Source organism: Polyodon spathula, chromosome 33 (assembly GCF_017654505.1).
Source record: "Polyodon spathula isolate WHYD16114869_AA chromosome 33, ASM1765450v1, whole genome shotgun sequence".
Classification (NCBI taxonomy): domain Eukaryota; kingdom Metazoa; phylum Chordata; class Actinopteri; order Acipenseriformes; family Polyodontidae; genus Polyodon; species Polyodon spathula.
Window position 1 is genome coordinate 5492500 of NC_054566.1, and position 24761 is coordinate 5517260.

The 24761-nt window shown below is 40.6% G+C and overlaps 1 protein-coding gene across 3 annotated transcripts in view; it reads right to left on the reverse strand.

The window, feature by feature from the left end:
* Positions 1–1152: 1152 nt before the first annotated feature.
* The window catches only part of LOC121303548 (zinc finger protein 618-like), a 28867-nt gene continuing 5258 nt past the window's right edge, over positions 1153–24761 (reverse strand). The window contains exons 2-13 of one of the 3 annotated variants that reach the window (XM_041234310.1): positions 10638–10874; positions 10463–10540; positions 9734–9778; positions 9561–9650; positions 8871–8951; positions 8685–8774; positions 7033–7125; positions 6454–6531; positions 5962–6006; positions 5332–5409; positions 4588–4755; positions 1153–3947 (exon numbers count right to left, since the gene is read on the reverse strand). In XM_041234310.1, coding sequence (XP_041090244.1) covers positions 2452–3947; positions 4588–4755; positions 5332–5409; positions 5962–6006; positions 6454–6531; positions 7033–7125; positions 8685–8774; positions 8871–8951; positions 9561–9650; positions 9734–9778; positions 10463–10540; positions 10638–10869 — 2574 coding nt within the window. In that variant the 5' untranslated portion in view covers positions 10870–10874 and the 3' untranslated portion in view covers positions 1153–2451. The remainder of the gene's footprint in view (positions 3948–4587; positions 4756–5331; positions 5410–5961; positions 6007–6453; positions 6532–7032; positions 7126–8684; positions 8775–8870; positions 8952–9560; positions 9651–9733; positions 9779–10462; positions 10541–10637; positions 10875–24761) is intronic. The other 2 variants (XM_041234311.1, XM_041234312.1) reach the window with 2 other exon arrangements.

Consider the following 24761-nt stretch of genomic DNA (forward strand, 5'->3'; position numbering starts at 1 on the left):
GCGCTTCCTCCAAAAACAAAGCGAATGAGACAAGGCACAGTAATGTAAAAGTTACACAGTCATTAAACAGTTTTAGAGACTGTGATGTATTTATTTATTTATTTTCATTTGCAAGTGAACTGTGACATTAGGGTCTTATCGAGCACTGTATTCTGCAATTTTGAATACTGTTAATTCTGTATTTTTTTTTTTAATCTTTTGTTAAATTGCATTGCCTTTTACGTTGTACACAGTTCTGTTCATTGGTAACATTTTGGTTTCATTTTGCTGTTGGGTCGTTAATGGGGATTTTCACATACTGCTACAATACGTACCGGATTTAAAAGTATACAGTCCACATGTCCAGTCGTCTCTTTTGGAAAGTGATATTTTCAGAATCATACCGTTCTGTATTAAAATAACACTTCTGTTGAAATTATAATACCGTACCAACAAAACCAACTAAATCAAAATGGAAGCCCACTTACTTAGTCCTTTCATCTGTGTATTTCTGACATGGTATCTTTTTTTGTGTTCCCTGCTGTGTTACTCCCCCAAATTGCGAGGTAACAAATTTCAACTAAAGAATGAATGACTCCCTGTACAGTTCCTCAAACATATTTGCTCTCTGTATGAAATGACTGTGCATGGCAGGGGGTTGTTTGGGTAGCAGGGGGCAGGTTACACCTCAAACCAGATGAAATAATCAGATATGCGTCGCACTCTTTTAACTGTCGCTGAAGTGAAAATTGTAGAGTCGGGTGAGTGAGTGCTGACTGTACTGCAATCCTTTCCAAGTGTCAAACATTGACATATCCAAGATGTAACAGTGTCAGATATAACTACATTCAGCTTCTGCTTCACTGCAGGTAAAATACATGCATTTTAATACAAACACTGATATAGTTGTGCCCCCTCACAACCCACAGAAAGGCTTTGTCTGGCTAATTATTTCTAGATGAACTTGAATCATATTGTCTGCTGTTAGTTTCACTTTGTTGTTACTCAGAAAAACAGGCAGAGAAAGTGAACACCCAACCCCCCCCTTGGGTTATTAGGACCTGAGCGTGAAACAATAACACAAAATAAACTATTAAATATATAAAACTGCAACCCCCCCCCCCCCACCCCCACCCCCACCCCCCCCCCCCCCCACCCCACCCCCCATTGCCAGCACAGTGCCAGTCTGGGTGTCCGGGGTAGGTCTACACAGTATATAATCCCCTTCACTCTGATTTTCAGCCCCCTTGTAAACTAGAAGGAAAAAAAAAAATGGTGTTGAAATTTCCTTTGTTTTTGAAATTGTAACCCTCTGGGACATAAAACATCCACCACCCTTTTAAGAATAAAAATAAAATCTTTTTTCTTTGCGGTGAGGGAGCAGCTGTATTAATGAGTGTTCTCTGGTAGTTTAGAGACACAGTACTCTACACTCTACAGTATTCACACAGCATGGAGATGCTTACCCTCCTATACATTCAGTGTCTGACATCCAATATGTTCTGTTTCCCTCACAAAAATAGTTTTATATACAATGCATTATATACCAACGCTGCTTTCCTGCTTACTTTGAGCAGGGCTGCTATCAATACTGATGTAGCACTTGCAGCAACACCCAAACATACAATGATATTTAAAAGAAAACAAAAACTTACACAAGGGCAAGTTCGAATGCTGCTGTGACACGTGGTGCCTGTATGTGTAAATGTTTCAACAATAGGCAACTTATTTTAATTTGAATATTGCTTACGGATTAATGCAATCTGTATTTATACTCTACACTGCAGCGAGTTTGCCTTTGTTAGATAGATAGCTACTGTGTGTGTTAAACAAGTATTTGGCTGATTTGTTATCTATATACAAGTAGCAGATATCGTGACACAAGCAGGTTTAGTTAGTAAAGCTAGTTTAGGTTGAATTTACACTCCTCTGTTTGCATCTAAACCCATTTTTTATTAAAATGCTATCAACTTGAATGAAATGGTTAAATATATGTGGCTTTACATATAAACCATTATAACAAGCTTTGTTCTCAAAAATAGTATTGAATGACCTTCTACACAATACTGCTGTTCTAAAATACTATGAAATATTAAAAGAATAAAATAAAAACATGTCAGCAAACTGTTTGGGAGAAGATGAGACACACCAGGGGAATGCTGGCCAACTTAATCTAAATATATCAGTGTTTCAAATATTTCAGGATGTGTGGATGCTGTTTTCTTGTGATTTATAAAACAGGATAGCAGCCGTGACCCTACCAAGTATTTGACCAGTACTATACTCTGTCCAAATGGCCATTTCCTCTAGAAGATATCCACATGTTTGCTCTAGCGGCTGCAGGCTGTTCTCACGATGTCCAGCACGGGGGCAAGTCGAACATTTCTATTGGCGTGTCTGTCCTTGGCCTTTAGTTAAGATTTAGCACCTCTTAAATAAAGTTTTCAAAATTATTTTTTCTTAGTGACCTGTTCAAGACATGTTTGACTTCAAGAAAATAAGTTTATTCATTTCCTCTGGGGTCACCTGTCTCCTCCTCTTCATTGACAGCGCCTGCTCGCACATGCTGACAGACTCGCTCCTCGCACCCACCGCCGGCACAGACAGCAGCCAGAAAGCCAGCCTCGCTAGTCTGGGATACCTCTGGGTGACTGACGACCAGTACTGGAACAGATCTGGAGTCGCTTGGAACAGAGGTTCTGCCAAATATTCGTAAACTTCTTTTTTGACCTGCTTCTCATCACTTCCCTGAGCTTTACTGCTGCTGCTGGCCAGCCGAGCCTTCTTGGTGCTGGGCTCCATATCAGTGACCTCTCCGCTCATCTCTCGGATTTCTGTAATCATCTCACACACCTTGCTGATTATCTCCTCATGCTGGTACGCAGGAACCGGCCTAAGCTTCTGCTGGGGGTCCAGAATCATAGCTACTTTGTGCGCTCTCTCCATTTTAAAGTTCTCCTTAAGAGCCTCCAGGAAGAAGTGGCAGAGCTTGCTTACAGCACCGACGTCGTTTGCTTTGACCGTGAAGAGTTTTTCCAGTTTGACGTAGGTGGGAAGCACTAGCTGCAGCGTGGGCTTCTGTTCGCAGCTCAGCTCCACCACTGCCTGCTTTACTGGGGCCAGGATAGCCGCCAGGTTGCAGAGCAGCTGCTTGTTCAGGTTCTGGATGTGGCTCATCTTCTTGGCCCGGCTGTAAAACTCACAGATCTGCTCATAGCGTTCGTTCACCAGCAGCAGAGACTCTGTGACAGAGTCCCAGCAAGGTGGCGGCGATGCTTCTTCCAGGGAGCCAAAGGTCTCTCTGGACAAGCCAGCAGATCCAGCCATGTCCTCGCACACGTTCAGAAGGTCTATCACCTCGTGCATGCTGCGGGCCTGCAGAGTTCTCTTGCTAAGCGCGCTTTGCACTACACAGTTTAAGGCACAGGCTGAGCAGCCCAGGCACATCCCAGCCTTGAAGAAGGTGGTCAAGCTCACTTTGCAGTCCGTCACGTAAATGGTGCGGATCTCGGACATCACAAACTCCGAGAGGACGTTCTGCACCCAGTGATGGACCTGCTCGCCACACTCCTTTACGTCCACCTCCTTGACCCCCAGGACATAGCGCTTCCTCTGGATTCCTTCCACTTGATACGCGGTGAGCACATAGCAGGAGTCGGCACCCACCACCTGGGAGTGGCATGTGACGCCAATCCCCAGACAGGTGTTGCTGCCAAGGGCACAGGTCACCTTTACCTTCACCTGGTTATACATTCTGGGCAAGTGCTTCAAGGCTAGCTTGTTCATATCACCCAGAACATCTGTGACGGAGAATGCGCCGTACCTCGCTCCAGTGTCAACCAACGTCTGCGCTAATTTCATGAAGTCCTTTGTGTTCAGGACACTAGCTGCTCCCAGATCAGCATACATCACTTTCAGTAGTCTCTCAGCAATCTGTTGCCGTTCTTTCTCTGGTACAGTGCCGTTGGCTGCCGAGAGAGAATACAAAATGATTAGACTATTGCTACGTAAGAAACCAAGATGGGAAAACAAAACAGTATGGAGACACCATGAGGAGTTACAAGGAAGCTTCATTTAGAACATTTAAAATGACAGTAATACAGACAAACAATGTATAAGGCAGGCATAATGAGGAACATATTTATTTTTTCATGTGTGATTAATGTTTTTTATATAAACATGTAATAACACGTTTTCTGTGGTATCATTTTCCTTGAAGTAACTGACAAAGTGAGATAAAATGCTGCCTTTGGCGGCTATGTTATAATCTGTTTCCAGTTCTTTGAAAATGAACTGTGTGCACTTTATACCCCCCCCCCCCCCAAAAAAAAAAAAAAAAAACAAAAAAAACAAAAACCTAAATATAGTCCAGGGTTTGCCATGTGATAAATTAACCAAATGTACGAGGATAGCCAAACACACTCTCATATGCAGCGCTATCTGCTTTTACAGAGTATGTTCAAGTCCACATTTTTTGGCATTAACATTTCTTGTTTTAAAATACTTTAAGCAGTTGTGATGCCCCTTCCTTAAATTGAATATTTTCTGAGGTTTGTCAGTCATTCCCTGCTCCTATCTGCAACATGCAAGATAAATATTATAGCTTACAGTTGGTGGTGTGGTTTCTTTGGGGTGGGGATTTCCATTGCTGTTCACTGGTAACTGGGGCTGGAGCAGGAGCAGGAGCTGATGCAGGAGCTGGAGTAGGGGCTGGAGCTGGAGCAGGGGCCGGAGATGTTTTGAGCTGCTCAACAACCACACTGTTTTCATTGTCCGCTGTATCAAGAGCAAAGGAAAGAGTCCAGTCAGTGGTGATGCGTTTACCGGTCTGCTATGTAGGGATCTGCTGGATCTTGCAACATTTAATGAATGAATAAATAAATACATATATAAATAGAGGAACACCAGTCCAACATCTGGACGGCATATAGATTGGTTAAAATAACAAGACATATTGTGATGACAAACATTACGTACTAACTGGTTCCTCATTCAACAAGGTTTCTTTTAAAGTGCTTTTTGAGTTTTCTGAGATCATCATTCAAATATGAATGCATTGTGCACATGACTTACAAAAAAAAAACAAAAAAATACAAAACCAGGTTTGAGAGGTTTTGAGTTTGTTTGATTTCAAACTAAAGAGAGTGGAGTTAGAATTGAGTAAGAAATCTCCCTGTTGTGTGGGTGTTCGGGGGGTTGGGGGAAGGGGGGAGGGGGGTCAAGAACTTAAAATTTTAAATGTTATCATTGTATTACAATGTCTGCCACAGGTTTTACTGATCTTTCCCAGGCATGAAAAGATAGATGTAACCCCCCAGTAACACACGATTAGACAGCCCAGCCCAGCCTCACCTGCATGGGACTGCATGTGTTCCAGCAGGTTGTTGTAAAACTGGAACTGAATCCCACAAGCACCACATGTGTACGGCTCTACAAGGAAAAGAGCAGTTTTTTCTTTAATTAAAAGGAGAACATGATTCTTTCTGTTTCCACACTGACTGGGTTTGAAGCTCCTCAGCAGTCAATGGCTGCTTTTTCAATGATTCACGTGTTTTCAATGTGTCTGGGTTCCTTTGTGTCCCCTCCCGAAGCAAAGTGCAGCACTGGAATATCTGCATGGAACTGGTTCATTAGCAGCTTTAAAATAAATACCATTACAAAAATAAAATAGATATTTACCATAATGAGACTGTCTTTCACACTGTATAGGGAAATGAGAGACGTGTGCAATGATGCTATTGCAGTAGTAAGATTTACTGGAATGTATTTGTTAGCTCTATGAAAAGCAGATAGTGAGTAATGTGTTTCTAACTGATAAGACACCCTTCTAAATCCAGGACACTGTCCTCGACACACTGAAAACATTTCCATGGAAGCTGATCTGGCAAGAGTTGGATGCATTGTGTATTAAAAAGGAATGGAGGAGCTGCTGCTGGTACACCACCTGCTTTAACAAAAAACATTATTAAAGAGACTACTTACTTTGTAGAAGAGGAAAGGGGTTGGAAATCAAGGGGCTGGTTCCTCCTGTGGAAGACATGAGCAATTAAACAGACAGGCTGGATTCTGCACCGAGCCGGCTGGCATTCTGCATTTAAACTCCACAAAGGGAGCCGCTGCCTTCATTAGATAATGGGTTTTAATATACTCTGCATGGCTGGGAATTATTCCACTAATACCAACATCTGAACCTTGCTCTATCCTTAAGAGTATGGCTACATTTTACAAGACATATTTGAACTGAAGCAAGGGAATGTATTTTTGTATGTATTTTGAGATCAAGTTGCATTAATTTTAAAAGGGTTAGACCCCAGACATTTAGTTGTTTGTCAACCTTGAATGATGACCATGCTAATCAGATTTGACATGCTATTTCAAACCTCATAGTTCAATGCAAGCTGGCAGCGAGGCAGCCGTTGCACTGCAGTGCGTCAGCAATACACAACATACAAAGGCGTGCAGGCTCGCACTCACCACTGGAATTCTGGGAGCTGTTCGTTTCCTCCACGCTGTTTTGTGTTTTGCTTTCGGCTTTCCTGCAAAAAGCACTTTCTGCAAAACAGTTGAGAACCAACAGCACAATTAGTTCTTTCTTTGGACACAGCGTGGGCTGTGAAACAAGCAGGAGGGCCACTCAGACGTGTCCAGAAGCAAATCTGGATGTGATAAGAGCCCCATTACATGAGGGTTACATGGTAATCACTGCCTATGGCACTTTCACTACCTGCTTGGAAAATCCTTTATCTCAATAAAGATTACTGGATATACTGAAGTCTTATGTCAATAGGTGAAGATGACAACAGTGGAGAATGTGATGAAATAAAAAAAAAAAAACTACATGAATATGATATGTGATTGAGACCTATATACTCAGGCATTGAATTGTGTTGTGCTGCACACTCAATTGGGCTATTATTCCATGCGTTCTGTTGAGTTGTCTTCCTGTGCTTTGCTAATGTTGCCATATCTGAACAAGCCCAATCAAACCCGTTCAGGTAATATCCATGTGCTGAAGGATTCCTGGCTCGTCTCCACATGGCCGTGTTGTTTTACCTATTTGGCTGTGTTCTGTTTGTGGGGCGCCACGTTTGCTGCTGCTGGCAGGGCGTAGCCGTGAACGAGGTGCTTGCATCTCAATGGACCAACCTGTTCAAATAACTTCTTGTAAATCAATATTGGCATTGCTTCCCTGAGACACACCTGTATACAGTAAGCAGCTGCTAGCAGCCCAGACCAAAAACCACATTGATAATCATAAATCAAGGCAACAAGGTTTCCTATTAATACGCATAATAGTGACTAGAGAAATCAAATGAATACAACACACGGTTAACCTGTTTAATACAAAAATCCTTTGGCAATTACTGTCTGGTTGACACAGTGATTCCACAAGTCTTTATACAGAGATGTAGCATCTCTCTTACATCAAGATGTTCAAAGACACTCATTTGTGTGAATACCAAAAGAGAACCGTAAACTATGAAGACATTGATAGTGGAAAACACTTTTCCAGCTGTTGCTAAAGACAGCCCTCACACATCAGTATCAGAGTTAACCCTTCCTAAAATACACGATGAAGCACACTCATCTCCAAGTCAGACAAGATCATGTTTGCTGCAGTGTGGATTAATATGCCTCTACTTTTGGTATCCAGCTATGCTTTTCAAACAGGCACTGCTTTCCAGAGTACACACGAGGTAGCAGTGAAGGCGCTGTTTTTAGGTTACAATACCCATATAAGTAATAAGGTGGTCGGCTCTGTTAATGGCCATTGAGGACTAGAGTGGGAAACTACATTAGTGAGGTCCAAAGATCAATACAGAAAAACACACTGTAATATAATTTGCATTAATATAAAAATGCAAATCATATGCAAAAAGTTGGATCAACAGTGTGAAAGCACTCCTCCGTCTGTCTGTCCAGCTCCTCTCAGCTTCGCTCTGCATACCACTGGACTGGACCTCCACAACACAGGAGGGGCCCACCATAACTTTAACAGCATGAGCTCCACTGCAGCACAACAGGAATGTAGCACGCAGCTCCGGAGCCATACAATAATACAGAATAGAAAGTGGATGAACTCCGAGAAGCAGGTATGCTTGTTACCAATGTTACTATCTGGACAACCTGTAGGTTAAGTGTGAGCAACCTATTTAAGTGAAAGATGTGCAAAGCAGTGTATCTTTGTTCTAATTCAACAATGACACAAGTATGATCACCGTTAATGATGGAGGGGAATTCCTGGGCTTCTTCCTCAATGAGGTCAGTTTTTTCAATTTATTTTTAAAATAAGCAGTTAGATGATAAAGTTCTGACATAATTCCCTTATTAAACCCCAGCTAAACATACTCAGGCTTTTCCAGTTGCAGCATTGTACCAGGTTTATTAATTCAATCAAACCGTAAAGCTAAAACAGCATGTGTCGTCAGAAAATTATTCTGAACACACTGAACAAATACAAGTTCTTAGTTTAAATAACTCACACTAGGACCCAATGGAATGAATACCTGAAGCACTAACTTTAAATGTGCGAGAGTCAACTATCCCTAAGCAGGTTTGAAATTAAACCTTTCAATTAAAAAGGGTTACTCCGTAATTAAAACGTTAGGTCTTGTATTTTATCAGATGCACTCAATTGATCTTCAAAACCAACTAAAATGACATTCCTCTCCAATCCTCTCCAATAAAAACAAGTGTTCACCTACTTATGGGTGCGTGCAAAGCCACGTGCTCCTGGTAAGGGTTAAAGTACTTGTACTGTTTTCCACAGAATTCACAAATGTAGTTCCCAGTTTCTGTAATGAGAAAACAGTAGGTGTGAAAGATGTCATAGTCTGAAATTGATCATCTCAGGATTAAACACAAAATAAAGAGGACGGTAGAATTCCTACTTGGTCCAATTTTTTGGAAAGGTTCCGTCGGTTCCTCCTCTTTGGGATCGTCCACTGGAATGACAGCCTGGTCGTAGGGATCTGAAAGAGGGAGGGCAGCGTGTCAGGTGTTGACTCTTCAATATGACAGATCACCAGCCAACAGTATAGTTTAGACACCTTTAAAAAATATACACGTGATGCTATCAATTTTATTGAAATGTTCTTTTACAAATGGAACGTCTTTGCTTTCCTTCTAAAAAAACAAAATAAATGGCAAACAGATATTCTTGTACCAGTTTTTCCAAGTCTGTGATGTTTTGCATAGTATATACAAACAAGCACTGTACTTCATATGCAGATTTTCCTCTGCAAAACCAGCACACAATTCAGAGGCTCTGAGAGGCTCTGCTTGATTAAGGCCAGGACTGAAGAGCAGGTACTGATCTGCTGTGCTGATCCAGAGCCCTACATTAACAAGCACCACAAATAAACGACACAATCTCTTTAATATGAAAGGGCTTCCCCATCCACTGCATGCAGGTCACTGTGCTCCTGGAAGATCCAGAACACTACATTCACAAATAAATGACATTGGCTCCACAACAAAAGGGTTTCCGATCCACTGCGTGCAGGTCGCTGTGCTCCTGGAAGATCCAGAACACTACATTCACAAATAAATGACATTGGCTCCACAGCGAAAGGTTTTACCATCCACTGCATGCAGGTCCCTGTGCTCCTGGAAGCAGCTGTAGTATTTATACTTCTTCCCACAGATGTCGCAGGCATACCGGAAGTTATCTACGAAACAGGAAAGCAAAGAGAGACACTTTGTGTTTCTTGGTGTATTTGTTCCTCTGGTAAATTTAAAAGAATGCACTCACTGGTTGCTCCTTGGGAACTCCCCTCTCCTGCTCCCGTTTCTGTTTCTGTAGAGAGAGAACAGGCAGTTAATACGATGTCATTAGAGTAGTATAAATAAGACTGCTGCTCTGCACGACTGACATGATTTCCTGTCTAAACCCCCATGCATTAATACAATATCATGATGTTCTATTCTGGAAGTCAGGCATCATGTATATATGTTGATTTGAATTCTCTCTGTTAACCATCAAGACTCTAACAACCATGTTGCCTATATGCACCACACATCAAAATGATCCTGATTATTACTCTTTGCTTAAAAGACTTAAATTTGATTTCATACCTGAAAGAAACGGAGAGAACCCAGTATTAACAATCTGTCCCTTACATGCAAATAGGGCCAAACTGCATTTTAGGCTATTTTCAGATTAAGTGAAAAAATAATTGCCTAAAGAGAAAGCCATAACATGCTAAAATGGTTAGCATGAAGAGGTTAATGGGCACTGATTCTGATAATCAGGGACATATGAAGAGGCTAATGGGCACGGATTCTGATAATCAGGCTAATGGGCACTTCGCAAGCTATGGTTGTCCTGCAGGGATGGTGGATGGTGTGTCCCCTTGCAATGGGATTTAGAAAGGTGCAAGCTGTGGTTGTCCTGCAGGGATGGTGAATGGTGTGCCCCCTTGCAATGGGATTTAGAAAGGTGCAAGCTGTGGTTGTTCTGCAGGGACGGTGAATGCATTACCTCGGTGAGCCCGCACATGAGTCTGAAAGCAGTTGTAGTACTTGTATTTCTTTCCACAGATTCCACACATGTAGGACCCTGAAAGGAATAGGAAAAAGGAAATGCAGAGACATCATTGAGACAAACAGCACGACCAGCATTTAGTGGCGGCTCCACCGAGAACCAGATTCCTTACCAAGGGTCTGCGGGCTCCGTGGCCCCCCAATCACCACGCAGATCTCGGCTGGCAGCTTCCCGCTGCTGTCTTTGCTGTTGTTCTTCCTGTCTTTGGCATCATCTTGCCAGAGCACTTCCTGAAGGTTGTAGTCCTCGTTGAGCTCAGACTTGAGCGTCATCGGTGAGGACATGGTGCCAGCAGAACGCTGAGAGGTTGGCCCCCTGGGTTTGGGAGTGTTCCTGCTGTCCATTCAGACTGCAACACAGGAGGGCAGCGGGTTATTACTGTGATATACACACTCACTTCGTTGGAATAGCTCAGACAGAATACCTTGCCGAAAGCATTATGGAAAGGGGTGGTTATGCATGCATCAGTTAGGATCAACTGCCACTAACACTGGCAGTCAAAACTTAACCATTTATTCGTAAGACAGAGAAGTTTCCAAGCCTCCCCTTTTCATAAAATCAGACTGTGTATTAACTTATGGTATTCTAATGACATCCTAATGCCAATGCAAACTCTGGTAACAGATACAGTACTAAATTAAATTCAGGGTTAGGGTAAAAATGTAACACTGCCTCCACTCTTGTCAAAGCCTTTCCCATTAAATATTTTCCCAAAGACATTAAAGATACATTTAAAATCACATCACTAATAACTAGGGATGTACCAATAAAATCTGCAGCCTACTGGCACGGCACAGACGTGGGTTTTTTCCTATAATCTGCAAACGTCAGTTTTTGTTATTTTAGCCGATAACGTACACCATTATTCATGCTTGAATTTCTTTCAGTACAGAATTGAATGTTTGGTCAGGCACACTTACTATACTAATGACGCAAGAACACTGAGACAGTCATTTCCCAGTGTAATGGGCGATCAACCTCCAATAAATACATCTTAAAAAAAAGAGATTTTTAATATCTGAAGACACCAATAGGATATCAGAGTTGTGTGCAGAAAAACAGACTTGATGCTGCATTCAATCTGATGATGAACTGTGAGTAGAATATTATTGTGATGCTTTTTAAAAAAAGCTCTTTTTGAATATTTAAGACTTGAGTGTTCGCCGGGTCGTTACATTATACACATTCCTACATTTCTATTGGGAGACTTCACTTGCAAGATTTAATACGTGATTACAATCAGGATGGAAACTCGTTAGCAGGATTTAAAGCTATATTGCAGTTAAGATACAGAGGATTTAAAACAAAACTGTGGCAAAATGTACAAAAATGCCTACACACAAAAACCCCAGAAGAATCTGCCCGTGACCATAGGGATTTTGTTGTTGAAGACAGCAAAGGAAAGAAGGTTCCTGTTAATTTGTCAAACACAACATAAACAATATCTGTTCATTTTTTAACATTTATAAAACAGTTTAAATATAGGCCCTATGTCTTGTTCTATTAGTTTACAATCACTTACCTGCACTATCTATTATTATCAGCATCCGATCAGTATTGGCCGATATGGGTATCGTCCAAGAAAATCGAATAGGTGCAGCCCTAATAATAACCCCTTGGATTGTCTTAGGATCTCTGACCCAAATCCTTGCAGCATTGACAGGAAAGTAGTGATAAAAAAAAAAACAAAATCATTACTGCAATGTTAAAAACCTGACAATCTGGCTTCAGTTTGCGTTATATAATTTAAATTTAAAGATAGACTGGGCGATTCGAATTCCAGTATATTGTAAAACAGCCAAAAGCAACAGAAATGCAGAAGTTCAGCTGAAAGACGGCAATATCTTGTGGACTGTCTAGTGGGAACAAGGGAAAGTTCAGCAGGTTATACAGAGGGGAGGCAGACTGCTGTTGCAATATGGATGGGAAACGTGTTGTCAAAAGCAAGACAGGCAGGGATTGCTTTGAGAATGGTTGATGCACAAAGACATGCTGTCACAATTCATGAAGTTTCCAATACCAACAACAAAAAGCTCGAAAAGCAAGTTGTGCAACCAAACAAACGTTTGGCAATTCACAGACATCGTTCTATTCAAATAATGTAGAACAGAGAACTGAGCCACTGTGCATGTAGTGAATTGTGAAGAGACTGTTTAATGACACTCCCAGAACGGTCAGATTTTGTGTTTAGTGTAAACAATTCTATTTTATAAGGACAATGAGGAAAACATATTTTAAATTTAATGTTAATGTTATATACCATACCTAATCTATTCAAAGGTATTACATGATTAAATATCAAATCTCTAAACAAGTATAGTGCAGTATATTGCAGATGAAATGCAAAAGTGCACGAGAAACACGCCGCACAAAACTCCAAATTAAAAACACATAATAGGCTATAGGGCTGCTACGATTAAATCAAAAATCCATTCCTCATTATATACATCTATAGAAATACTGGATAATCCATTCAATAATTACATTTTTGAAGGTGCATAGTTAATAACATTATTTAAGTTTATCAAGACTTATCAAGCCTTGCTATTTACAGTATTTCTGCCACAGACAAGCAGTGGGCGTGCTCTGCTTTTCCTGCTCATGTTAACTAGCATCTGATTTGCTGGTCCCATCCTACCAGCGAATCGGTTTGAAAATGATTTGTAAGTACACGCCCCTCTGTGTATTTGATATAAACAAAACAAAAAAGCAGGCCTCCTTGAATCCAGAGCATTCCTGGTAGTATTCCTGGTAAACAACCTGTCAATAAATTGCGCACATTAAAGAAAATGAATATGTAATAATATTCAATAATGTTAAATAAATAAACAAACACACAAACAATCAGTGATATTAAATGCAATTTTGGAGTAGATTTACAGTATAATCGTAAATCTCGAAAAACTACTCACTTCTAAATCTTTTGTAGTCATTTTTGTATTAATTTAGTATAAATACATGTTAATTTGGATTCATATGTTGTTTTTTTCTGACTTTATGTGAACAAAAAGACACAAATTTGTCCGTTTTCCCATTGGAAATAGTGATATTTTGAAATATCACTGTCCTGGTCACAAAAGCAAAGTTTGTGGAGAATAATAGCCATCTTCTATACTTTTGAGGCATAAGCAATTAGGAAATAACACTACCAACCAGGAACAAAAAAAAAAAAAATTGTTACACAGTGTAATTATTATTATCATCATGTTTTAGGCAGGGATTTCTGCATTGTCTGTTTCACAGAAAGGGAAGGTTAGGTGTACAGTATTAACAAGATGCAATGTGTGATGCTGCAGCTGTCACGGGATCAAACATTTTTTAAAAAAAGACGGTTTTCATACACTCGTGTCTAGTCTATATGGATTACATTCCAAAGTGCTGTGATCTGTTTGGAATAAATATTTTAGTAACACTCCTGTAGTATGTTAACAAGCCTAAAGCAAGTTTTTCTCCTGACGCTACCAAGGCATAATTACCCCTCACATTCACTTGTTGTGCACAAGCTTTTACTAAACAGCAATGATATTAAAATAATAACGTAGCGAGGAGAGGAATGGAGAGAAAATGTACATGGGCGGGACACTTGAACGATTATATTTTGTGTGCCCAACTAAATCGACCTCTGTTTTGAGGCTTAACTGACAACCCTAATAGGCTACTATATCGTATTCATAAATTCTCAAATTATTTGTTATTTCTCAAATATGCCATTAATGTTGCTATAATATTTAGACAGTAGTATGATATACATGTTGGTTACCACCATGATAAGCAGGTGGTCATGTTTTTGCGACTCTCTTCTTTCACTTGTTCACTAGTAATTACAAAAGACATTAATATGATTAGCTGTAGTAGGGGTGTAGGCTATTAAAGTAAATCTATAAATTCACATACAGTAAAACGTCAAACATCATTTGAAAACGGCTGATCTGGCACTTCGAGAGAGAGAGAGAGAGAGAGAGAGAGGACATCATGACATTCGCAGCAAATACAAAATGAATTTTTCACAAGAAATCAGTTTTCAAAGGCAGTCTGAATGTAGCTGTGCGAGCTGTTGGCTCCTAGGTTGCACAGACCAAACAAAAGCACACATTTACCATACATGTCTATATAGAGGTGTTTTAAATGCCACACTTCCATGTGCAAACAATTTGTGATATTGAGATTTACTAACACCTATTACTTAAAAGTGTGCGTATCAGTGCATTACGCAAGACTGATAAATCAGGACTTAATAAATCAAGTCATTAATTTCACATGCTAATGATAAATATCTTATCTTAAGAGGGTCTGTGTTGAAATTAAACTTCTTTACTAAAGGACCTGCTTTCCAATACAATTAAAACACATACCATTTGTAATCCTATTGGATTTTCCCGTTTTTTAAAATGAGATAATAAATATATATATATATATATATGCAGTGGCGTATCTGTTCACTGCTGCAGCGCAGCTCAGCTTAACGTTGTTTTCAGGAACATGCATTGATCATTTATATCCATCAAAACTGTGAAGCAATAAGCAAGGGATCCACCACCATTGTTTGTTTCACATGTTACACATTTAAAAGAAAGATCTGAATACTACAGCCAGCGATATTTTACCAGAAAAAAAAACAAGCTTGGCTCTAGAGTACAAGAATGTCTTCATGCATCCTCCATCTGTATCAACCTGCTGCTCTCTGCACAGGTCAAATGAATATTTCACAAGCTGTGTTACTGTGAAATATGAACATATTAGAAACAGAAGCAGTAAGAAGAAATTACATCTTTAATTGCTTTAAATCTGAAAATACAGTAAACTGGCAAAACACTACACATTTCTCCCATTCACTTGCTAGGTCACTCCTTATCTCCAAACATCAGACAGATATTTTGTCTCGCAAATAGATAAGTTTAAAGGGGATCAAATTCACAGTATTTAAGCACAAATATAAGAGTCTACATTTCAACAGTCAGTGCCGAAGCTGATTACTTATTCTTCCAGAAGTAATGGTCGGGGGTAACAGGGATACAAGGTTATATTTACGCCGGGCCATGTTGTTAACAAGCCTGATGTTGTCGTCCACTTTACTGTGAAACTGACTGTAACCAGGGAGGGTGTGAGCGCACTCTACTGGACTGGAGAACACTGGCACGGGAGTTTAATTATGAAAATGCAAGTGTAAACAAACAAGTAAAAAAGATTAGCCTGTCATCTGGCATGTCATGTTAATACAAAATGCATTAATTTACTCCGTATTGGTATTGCGTCTGGTCTGGGAAGGGTGACACACAGGCGTGTGAAGAGAAATTAAGCGGGACATTTATTTCAGGGAGGCACTGGCGCAATGGCGAGGCCTAGCGCGAACACTGTGCCAGCGAATCATTTTTGAAAATGCTTTGGAAGTGCTCACCCTCTGTGTATTTGTCGTTGTCAGTAATGTAGAGGTTGGCATTATCTGAATTGGGTTCATTTCAACTCTAATGTGGAGGATGTGGCTGAAGTTTGTCAAGGCACCGACTAGAGGGGAGGCATGCCTTGATTTAGTCTTTTCAAATAACAAAGATAGAATAACTAAAACAGAGGTCAGAGAACCACTGGCAAACTCAGACCACAACATGGCCTCATTTGAAGTGTTTTTTAAATCCCCAAAAGTAATGACTAAAGCTAAGGTTTACAATTTTAGAAAAGCAAACTATGAAGGTATGAAACAGAGACTTACAGAAGCAGATTGGAATAAAATAGAGAAAACACCCACAGAAGAAGGATGGTTGTTCTTCAAAAATGTAGTACTAGAGGCGCAAAACAATTATATCCCTAAAGTAGACAAATCTAAATGTAAAACTAAATTGCCAAAATGGTTTAATAGATCAATTAAAAAAAATATTCAGCGAAAAAAGGCACTTTACAGAGCATTAAAAAAGGACCAAAAAGAAAGTACACAGAAAGAGTACACAGAACTGCAAACGCAAGTCAAAAAGGAAGTTAGAAAGGCCAAGAGAGAAATAGAAATGAACATTGCTAAGGGAGCTAAAACCAATTCCAAAATGTTTTTCCAATATTACAACAGCAAGCGAACATTCAAAAGAGGAGATTAAATGTTTAAGAGATATAAATGGCAAAATCGTAGATGAAGAAAAAAAATAGCAAATATATTAAATGATTACTTTTCACAAGTTTTTACAAAGGAAGATACTGACAACATGCCCCACATGTCATCCAGTTCCTATCCAGTTTTAAATAACTTTAGCATAACTGAGGCAGAAGTGTTAAAGGGACTAGGAGCTCTTAAAATAAACAAATCCCCTGGGCCGGATGAGATCCTCCCAGTAGTACTCAAAGAAATGAAAGAAGTAATTTACAAACCGCTAACCAAGATCATGCAGCAGTCTCTTGACACAGGGGTGGTACCGACAGACTGGAAAATTGCAAACGTAATACCGATCCACAAAAAGGGAAACAAAACTGAACCAGGTAACTACAGACCAGTAAGCCTGACTTCTATTATATGCAAACTTATGGAAACTATAATAAGATCCAAAATGGAAAATTACCTATATGGTAACAGGGTCCTGGGAGACAGTCAACATGGTTTTAGGAAAGGGAGATCGTGCCTAACTAACTTGCTTGATTTTTTTGAGGATGCAACATCGATAATGGATAATTGCAAAGCATATGACATGGTTTATTTAGATTTCCAGAAAGCTTTTGACAAAGTCCCGCACAAAAGATTAATTCTCAAACTGAACGCAGTTGGGATTCAAGGAAACACATGTACATGGATTAGGGAGTGGTTAACATGTAGAAAACAGAAAGTACTGATTAGAGGAAAAACCTCAGAATGGAGTGTGGTAACCAGCGGTGTACCACAGGGATCAGTATTAGGTCCTCTGCTATTCCTAATCTACATTAATGATTTAGATTCTGGTATAGTAAGCAAACTTGTTAAATTTGCAGACGACACAAAAGTAGGAGGAGTGGCAAACACTGTTGCAGCAGCAAAGGTCATTCAAAATGATCTAGACAAGATTCAGAACTGGGCAGACACATGGCAAATGACATTTAATAGAGAAAAGTGTAAGGTACTGCACGCAGGAAATAAAAATGTACATTATAAATATCATATGGGAGATACTGAAATTGGAGAAGGAATCTATGAAAAAGACCTAGGAGTTCTGGTTGACTCAGAAATGTCTTCATCTAGACAATGTGGGGAAGCTATAAAAAAAGGCTAACAAGATGCTCGGATACATTGTGAAAAGTGTTGAATTTAAATCAAGGGAAGTAATGTTAAAACTGTACAATGCACTAGTAAGACCTCATCTTGAATATTGTGTGCAGTTCTGGTCATCTCGCTATAAAAAAGATATTGCTGCTCTAGAAAGAGTGCAAAGAAGAGCGACCAGAATTATTCCGGGCTTAAAAGGCATGTCATATGCAGACAGGCTAAAAGAATTGAATCTGTTCAGTCTTGAACAAAGAAGACTACGTGGCGACCTAATTCAAGCATTCAAAATTCTAAAAGGTATTGACAGTGTCGACCCAAGGGACTTTTTCAGCCTGAAAAAAGAAACAAGGACCAGGGGTCACAAATGGAGTTTAGACAAAGGGGCATTCAGAACAGAAAATAGGAGGCACTTTTTTACACAGAGAATTGTGAGGGTCTGGAATCAACTCCCCAGTACTGTTGTTGAAGCTGACACCCTGGGATCCTTCAAGAAGCTGCTTGATGAGATTTTGGGATCAATAAGCTACTAACAACCAAACGAGCAAGATGGGCCGAATGGCCTCCTCTCGTTTGTAAACTTTCTTATGTTCTTATGTTCTCCTGAGCGAACCATCGCTACACCTCCAGGTAACAAAAGTATCTACTGCCGTTACTTTAGATTTTGGATGATCGGCGGCAAGATTGAAAATAAGGGGCTCCCGAGCGGCGCATCTAGTAAAGGCGCTCTGCGTGAGTGCAGGATGCATCCTACAGCCTGGACGTCGCTGGTTTAAGTCTGGGATATTACACAGCCGACTGTGGATGGGAGTTCCCAGGAGGCAGCACTCAATTGGCTGAGAGTCACTGGGGGGGGGGGCTGGGTCGTCCAGCCGTCTCCTCCGAGCACCAGTGGCGCGTGGTCGCCCGGGACATCATGCGCGGCTTGCCAGACGCCCGAACGGACAATCGACAGGTCCTCGACGCAACTGGGAGACTGCGACATCGAGGACCCATCACCAGGTGTGTAAAGAAGCGGTCGAGCTGAGTGCAGTGAAATGAGCGGTGCGGGTGGATCACACACTGGCGGAGTGCAGTGAAATGAGCGGTGCGGGTGGATCACACACTGGTGGCCCTCCAGTTCTGAAACAGCAAAGAATGTCAAAACGTGCACTGAACTGCCTGCCAACCAAAGCAAACAAATTACTGAAAGCACTTACTTTACTACATTCATCTGCCACGATATGCGGCCATAAAGGGTCATGGCTTCATGAAATGGATAAAAGTTACAATGAACTTAAGACTTACAAGGACTGGGCCCGCTCGATATCTTCAGCCATACTGTGTTCTGTGTCGTGAAGTTTTGTCAAACAACCGTCCCTTCTGTACCGCCATCTCAAGAATAAACATAAATCAATTTAAAAGACAAACCGGCTCAGTTTTTCAATCGCAAACTGGAAGAGCTAAAAAGGAGTTAAAAAAAAAAAAAAGGATAGAATTGAATTCTTGCATGGGAAACAGAAATGAAGTTCGAGCTTCTTATCTCGCGAGTTAGAGTGGCTAAAACAGGGAAACCACACACTACTGCAGAAGTATTCATTCTACCTGCTAATGCAAAAGACATGATGAACAGCAAGCTGGGTGAAAAAGCAAAAGTCATGCCGCATTGGCTGAAAATGTTCTCCCTCAGCTTGTGAATCATTTCAGAAACAGTGACTATTATTCCCTGCACCTAGATGAGTCCATGTATTTAGCTAGCCTAGCTCATCTTTTAGTTTATGTTTGTTATATGTACAAAGAGTACCATGCATGAAGATTTTCTGTTTTATCATCTCCTGCCTACCTGAACAACAGGAGAAGTGAGAGTCATGGTTCGCATCAGGGGTGTAGCAACAGAAGCTACATGGGTACATGCACCATCCACAAAGAGGCATTTGCTTCCAAAAACATCCCTGTAGCCTTAACGTAGTTGCCTGATGCATTCAAAATTGGTAACTTCATTAAGGATCAGCCTCTAAATTAAAAAAATGTTTGCTATCCTGTGTGACGAAATGGGAAGTGACCATTTGACAGTAAGAATGCACACTGAGGTTCGCTGGCTACCACGTGGCAAAGTGCTGAAATAACATGAAATACTGTACTACTATTATGGCTTACGGTCAACTCTTACAATTTAATTTTGGAGTTTTTTGATTAGGCTAGGCTACATGACGTTAAATAAAATATCTAAATTATGTTTGTATAGTTGTTTTTTTGTCTCAATCCTACAATTCTAGGCTATGCAAAATTTTCGCCAGAGCTGTACACCTCCCAAACAAAGCTGGAAATTGGAGTTAATGTCGTCATAAAAGCTGTAAGGAAAGAAAGGTAGCGAAGGAAGTCAAGCCTGCAGTTGTATCTAGAGACACAACGACTACCAATTTCTTTTCCCGAACATTGTCCTCCAGGGCCCAAGTTGAGGCCGAGTGAGTGACTGACTGAGTGACACCTGGAAGTCTTCGTGAATTGGCACACGCGCAGAAAGTCCTTGTGCAACAACATTCACTGAGACGTCGGTGAATTACTACGTATCAAGTGTGTGGGTCAGAGGCATTCAAGTCGCCCATCATAATAATAATAATAATAAATAATTTAATCTTGATGCACTGCAAGACAATGCACAGCGTACTGCTGCACAAAATGGCATCCTCTTAACACATAGTAAGCAACACACTACAGGGACAGCTACTGCATCTGGCACATCAAACTGTATCTATCATTTCATCTCATGCCTGTGTGCCATCACTGTCGTTACCTGTATTACAGCAGGGCCTTTACTGTGGACCAATAGAGGAGTGAAGCAGGTCGGGTAGAAAGGAAAAACATTGTCTAGCAGCCTGAAGAGCAATGAGCTTCATCAACTGCACGTACTCCCACGCTTATGTGCACACACAGAATGGCTCATTAAGTTTGACACCCGAACCTACTGTACAAATCAAGACTATTTGATGCCCTCAACATGACTGCAGTACAAAATTCAGCTCATTGAATATGTAATTCTGCTTTTGCATTTTCACTTTGAAAATAGAGCCCTCCAAACCCAAAAACATCTGCAGTAAAATAATAAAACTCGCACACACAGAGCCACAACAACAAGCACCAGAAATCCTTTGCTTTTTATACATAAAGGAAATCAACATGATATTGAACAGTTCAGAATCGACTTGAATATTTCTCTGCCAACCGAAGAATTCCATTAAAATAAAAAATCAATGTGTTAATGCACCACATTAAAATATAATAACTGCAGATATTGAAAAGCCGTTTTGAATTATAAGAATATAAATCCTATCAGAAGCCTCTAAAATTAGAAATTCAGGGCAGCCTGAAGGCTGCAGCTAAGCTCTTGTACGCTGCAAGATTAAATTTTCGATAAAATTAACACTGCACTGCACATAAATACGAGGCAGTAAATCTTCTAAACCAGGATTAATGAATTCATTAAACAAAAAGAACATACTTCCCTTCATAGCACAAGGTTTCATAAATGTACCTCTTATTTCTGGGCTGCCAGCATAGGGTCTCCGTGATACTGCAGTGCAAATCGAAATCTTTCTTTAGGGGGGATTTTAAATCTAAGTATTAAAAGTGTAATGTAGAATTTCTACAAAGGCACATCAATTCCTTTTCAGAAACATGAATACTGCGACTGCATGAAGCACAAAGCACATAGCTTAATGCGACAGAGACGCTCCGATTCAGACTTTTAGACCCTGGAACTGATCCTTTGACTCATTTTTTGTAACAAGGGCATTTTTGAAAACGTCAGGTGGATGAACCCTTAACTCTAAATTGTTGACCTTTTGTGAAATGATTTCTAGTTGTTTGAATGTTTTTTCTGTTATTTGGGATTCAAACCCACACCTTCAGGAAAGACTGCGACAGAACTTCAGACGGCCCAGCCTTCTTGACCCACTTTGAGACAGAACTGTATTCATAGATTGTGTTGCCTGATGACTATACTGTAACACTGCAACAAAGGGCACATTCTGACCTTCAGAAGACATTACCGAAGTAAGGTTCGAACCTTCCATGGGACTCATTTAGCAGCTTGGCATCACCTCAGCCCTTCTGTAGCTCACTTGATCAAATCCTTGAGCGTAAACAGTTTCACCGAAAAGCACTTTTTAAAACCAAGACTATAACAGTAAATACGACAATCTCCCTAACTTCCAAGGAGCTGTAGGCTCTCTAAACATTAAATGGGAATTTTTGTATATCTTGCTCTGTTTGTTTATCTTAATCTGCATTGGTTACGGGTGTATTAAGCAGCATTTTGAAGCTGGACTTGACTACTGTACCATCTTGTTTAGTAACAAATTAAAGTTTGACTGAATTTTAACCTGCTACTTTCATGGCATGTTTTTTTTTGATTACGTGAACAATTTAAGTTGAGCTGCATTTTTAAGCAGTGTATGCTTAAAATAAGAATTTAACAAACGTTGCTGTAGCTGACATTGCTTGCAAGCACACAATATAATACTACGCTATCCTTTGTGTTCATTTTTTAAAATATAGGACATACGTCTTGTTCTAGTAGTTTACCTGCACTGTCTATTTATTATCAGTATTGACCGATATGGGTAGATAACCATCAGCTATCGGCCAAGAAAATCTTATTGGTGCACCCCTAATAGAAATCTTATCAGTGCAGCCCTAAAAGAAATACTTTAGACTGATCTGAAAAAAGCTGTAGCCAAGCATCGTGTATCCAATCTGTCTGAGCTGAAGGAAATACACAAGACAGCGTGTGCCCAGATTTCACCAAGAAGATATAACACACTGGTCAAGAATGATCACAAACAAGATGCAACGCTCTGGTCAAGAATGATCACAAACAAGAGGCAACGCTCTGGTCAAGAATGATCATAAACAAGAGGCAACACACTGGTCAAGAATGATCATAAATGTCTGAAAGCTGCAACTAAAGAAGGACACACGATTAAGACGGGTGTCATACTTTAAACGAAAAGTCTGTCATTTTTAACAGATTATTTGTTGAAGTAGTAGAAATTGTGTACTTGCTTTTTGTTTCATTAACCTCTTTTGTGCTACACACGTAGCTGGCACGTCATGAAAAGTGCTTTCCCTGTGCCACGGATGTACCTGGTACATCGTGATTAGGCAGTGTTTAAAGTCCAGTACTTGTAACAAGAAGGTCACCGGTTCAAATCCCACCTCTGCCACTGACTGATTCACTGTGTGATCCTGAGCAAGTCACTTAACCTCCTTGTGCTCCATCCTGCAGATGAGATGCTGAATCAATGTCCTATTGTAATTGCCTCTACATATAATACACACTTCACAGCCTACCTCTGTAAAGCACTTTGTGATGGCGGTCCACTACGAAAGGTGCTATAAAAGGTGCTGGATTGCCGTTTTTCACTCAAGGTCGCTCATCCAGGAGTTATTATGTGACATATTAGGTCGGTGGATTTAATTTTATTATATTACACACATAAAATATATCTGATATAACACAGTTGTTAAATGTAATTTACAGCCTATCTGAATGCAAGTGGTGGCTATCTTTGGCTTGTACTGTGAATGAATCTGTGTGTAACTTTCGTTTTCTTTTCAATGAGGATTGATAATAGAAATGGTTTAACTTTGATTAGCATTTGTTTTATCGAGCAGTGCTTCATGAAATCAGCTTTGAAGTAACATTTGAGTCTTTGTCTACATCTTGTTTTGTTGATGTGACAGTATAGGAAGATGCTTCCTGCTCCGGACTCTGACCACATGACACCATTGTAGTGTATCGACTGTGGCGTAAACTCAGCGTTGTGTGTAAAAATGTTATTTTTGGTCAGTAAATGGCAAGGTGGCAGCTCAGTGCAGTGGCTTTTGCTGACCTCTTAATGGAGTCTTACTCGGAGAGCGATTTTGTGCCCGATGACTCTGGTAGTGAGTATGTGCCAAGTGACTCTTCCTCCAGTGACGTATCCAGCAGTGGTGAGGAAGAGGAGCAGGTGGACATTGAGCCTGAGCCCCTACCAGAACAGGATTTTCAGACACTACTACTGCCCCCAACATCCAGCCTCAAAATCCTCCTTTTTCTGGCACACCAGGTACCAGCGTGAACACAACTGGATTCACCCTAATTAACTTTTTCCAGTTGTTCATCACTGATGACCTTTTTGAGTATTTGGTTACCCAAACCAACTTGAATGCCCAACAATACATGACACAACATGCAGACAACCTGGGGCCACATTCTAGAGTGCGCAAGTGGGTCCCCACGAATGTAAAAGAAATGAAAAAGTTCTGGGGTTTATTACTTCTGATGGGACTGGGGGATAAACCTAGATTAGGTCCACCAACCCAATCTATGCTTGCCAATTTTTCCCTTCTACCATGAGCCGGGACAGACTCCAATTAATTTAAAAATGTCTACATTACAATGATAATTCTAAGGCTCTCCCAAGGGACCATCCCCAATGTGACAGGCTTTTCAAATTACAGCCACTTCTCAATCATCTACAGAACAAATTTGAAGAAACGTATACACCTGGCCAAAATACATCTGGGGATAAGTCACCCCTTCTGCTCAAGGGGAGGCAATTTTTTAAACTGTACAAACGGTGTGAGAGCTCCACTGGGTACACATCGGTTCAGTGTACACAGGGAAGGACTCTCACATTGAGCCACCTGGCTGCCCCCCATGCTTCCACACCACTGAGAATTGTGTGGGATGTGGTTTTTCCCCTGCTAAACCTGAGCTACCATTTGTACGTAGATAATTTCGACACGGGCATCCCTGTTTAGGGGGCTTGTGGCACAGTAAGACCAAACAGGAAGGGATTTCCTCGTCAATTGGAAGCCAAGAAACAGAGGTATGGCGAAACCAGCACACAGCGCTGTGAGGAACTGCTGGCAATGAAATACACAGCAATAAAAAGACGTGTACCTCCACCACCACCTGAGGCAGCAATAGCGGTTCCTGTGTGAGGTACAGGCATGCACACAAATAAGCCGAAGTGTGTCATGGACTACAATAAAAACATGACA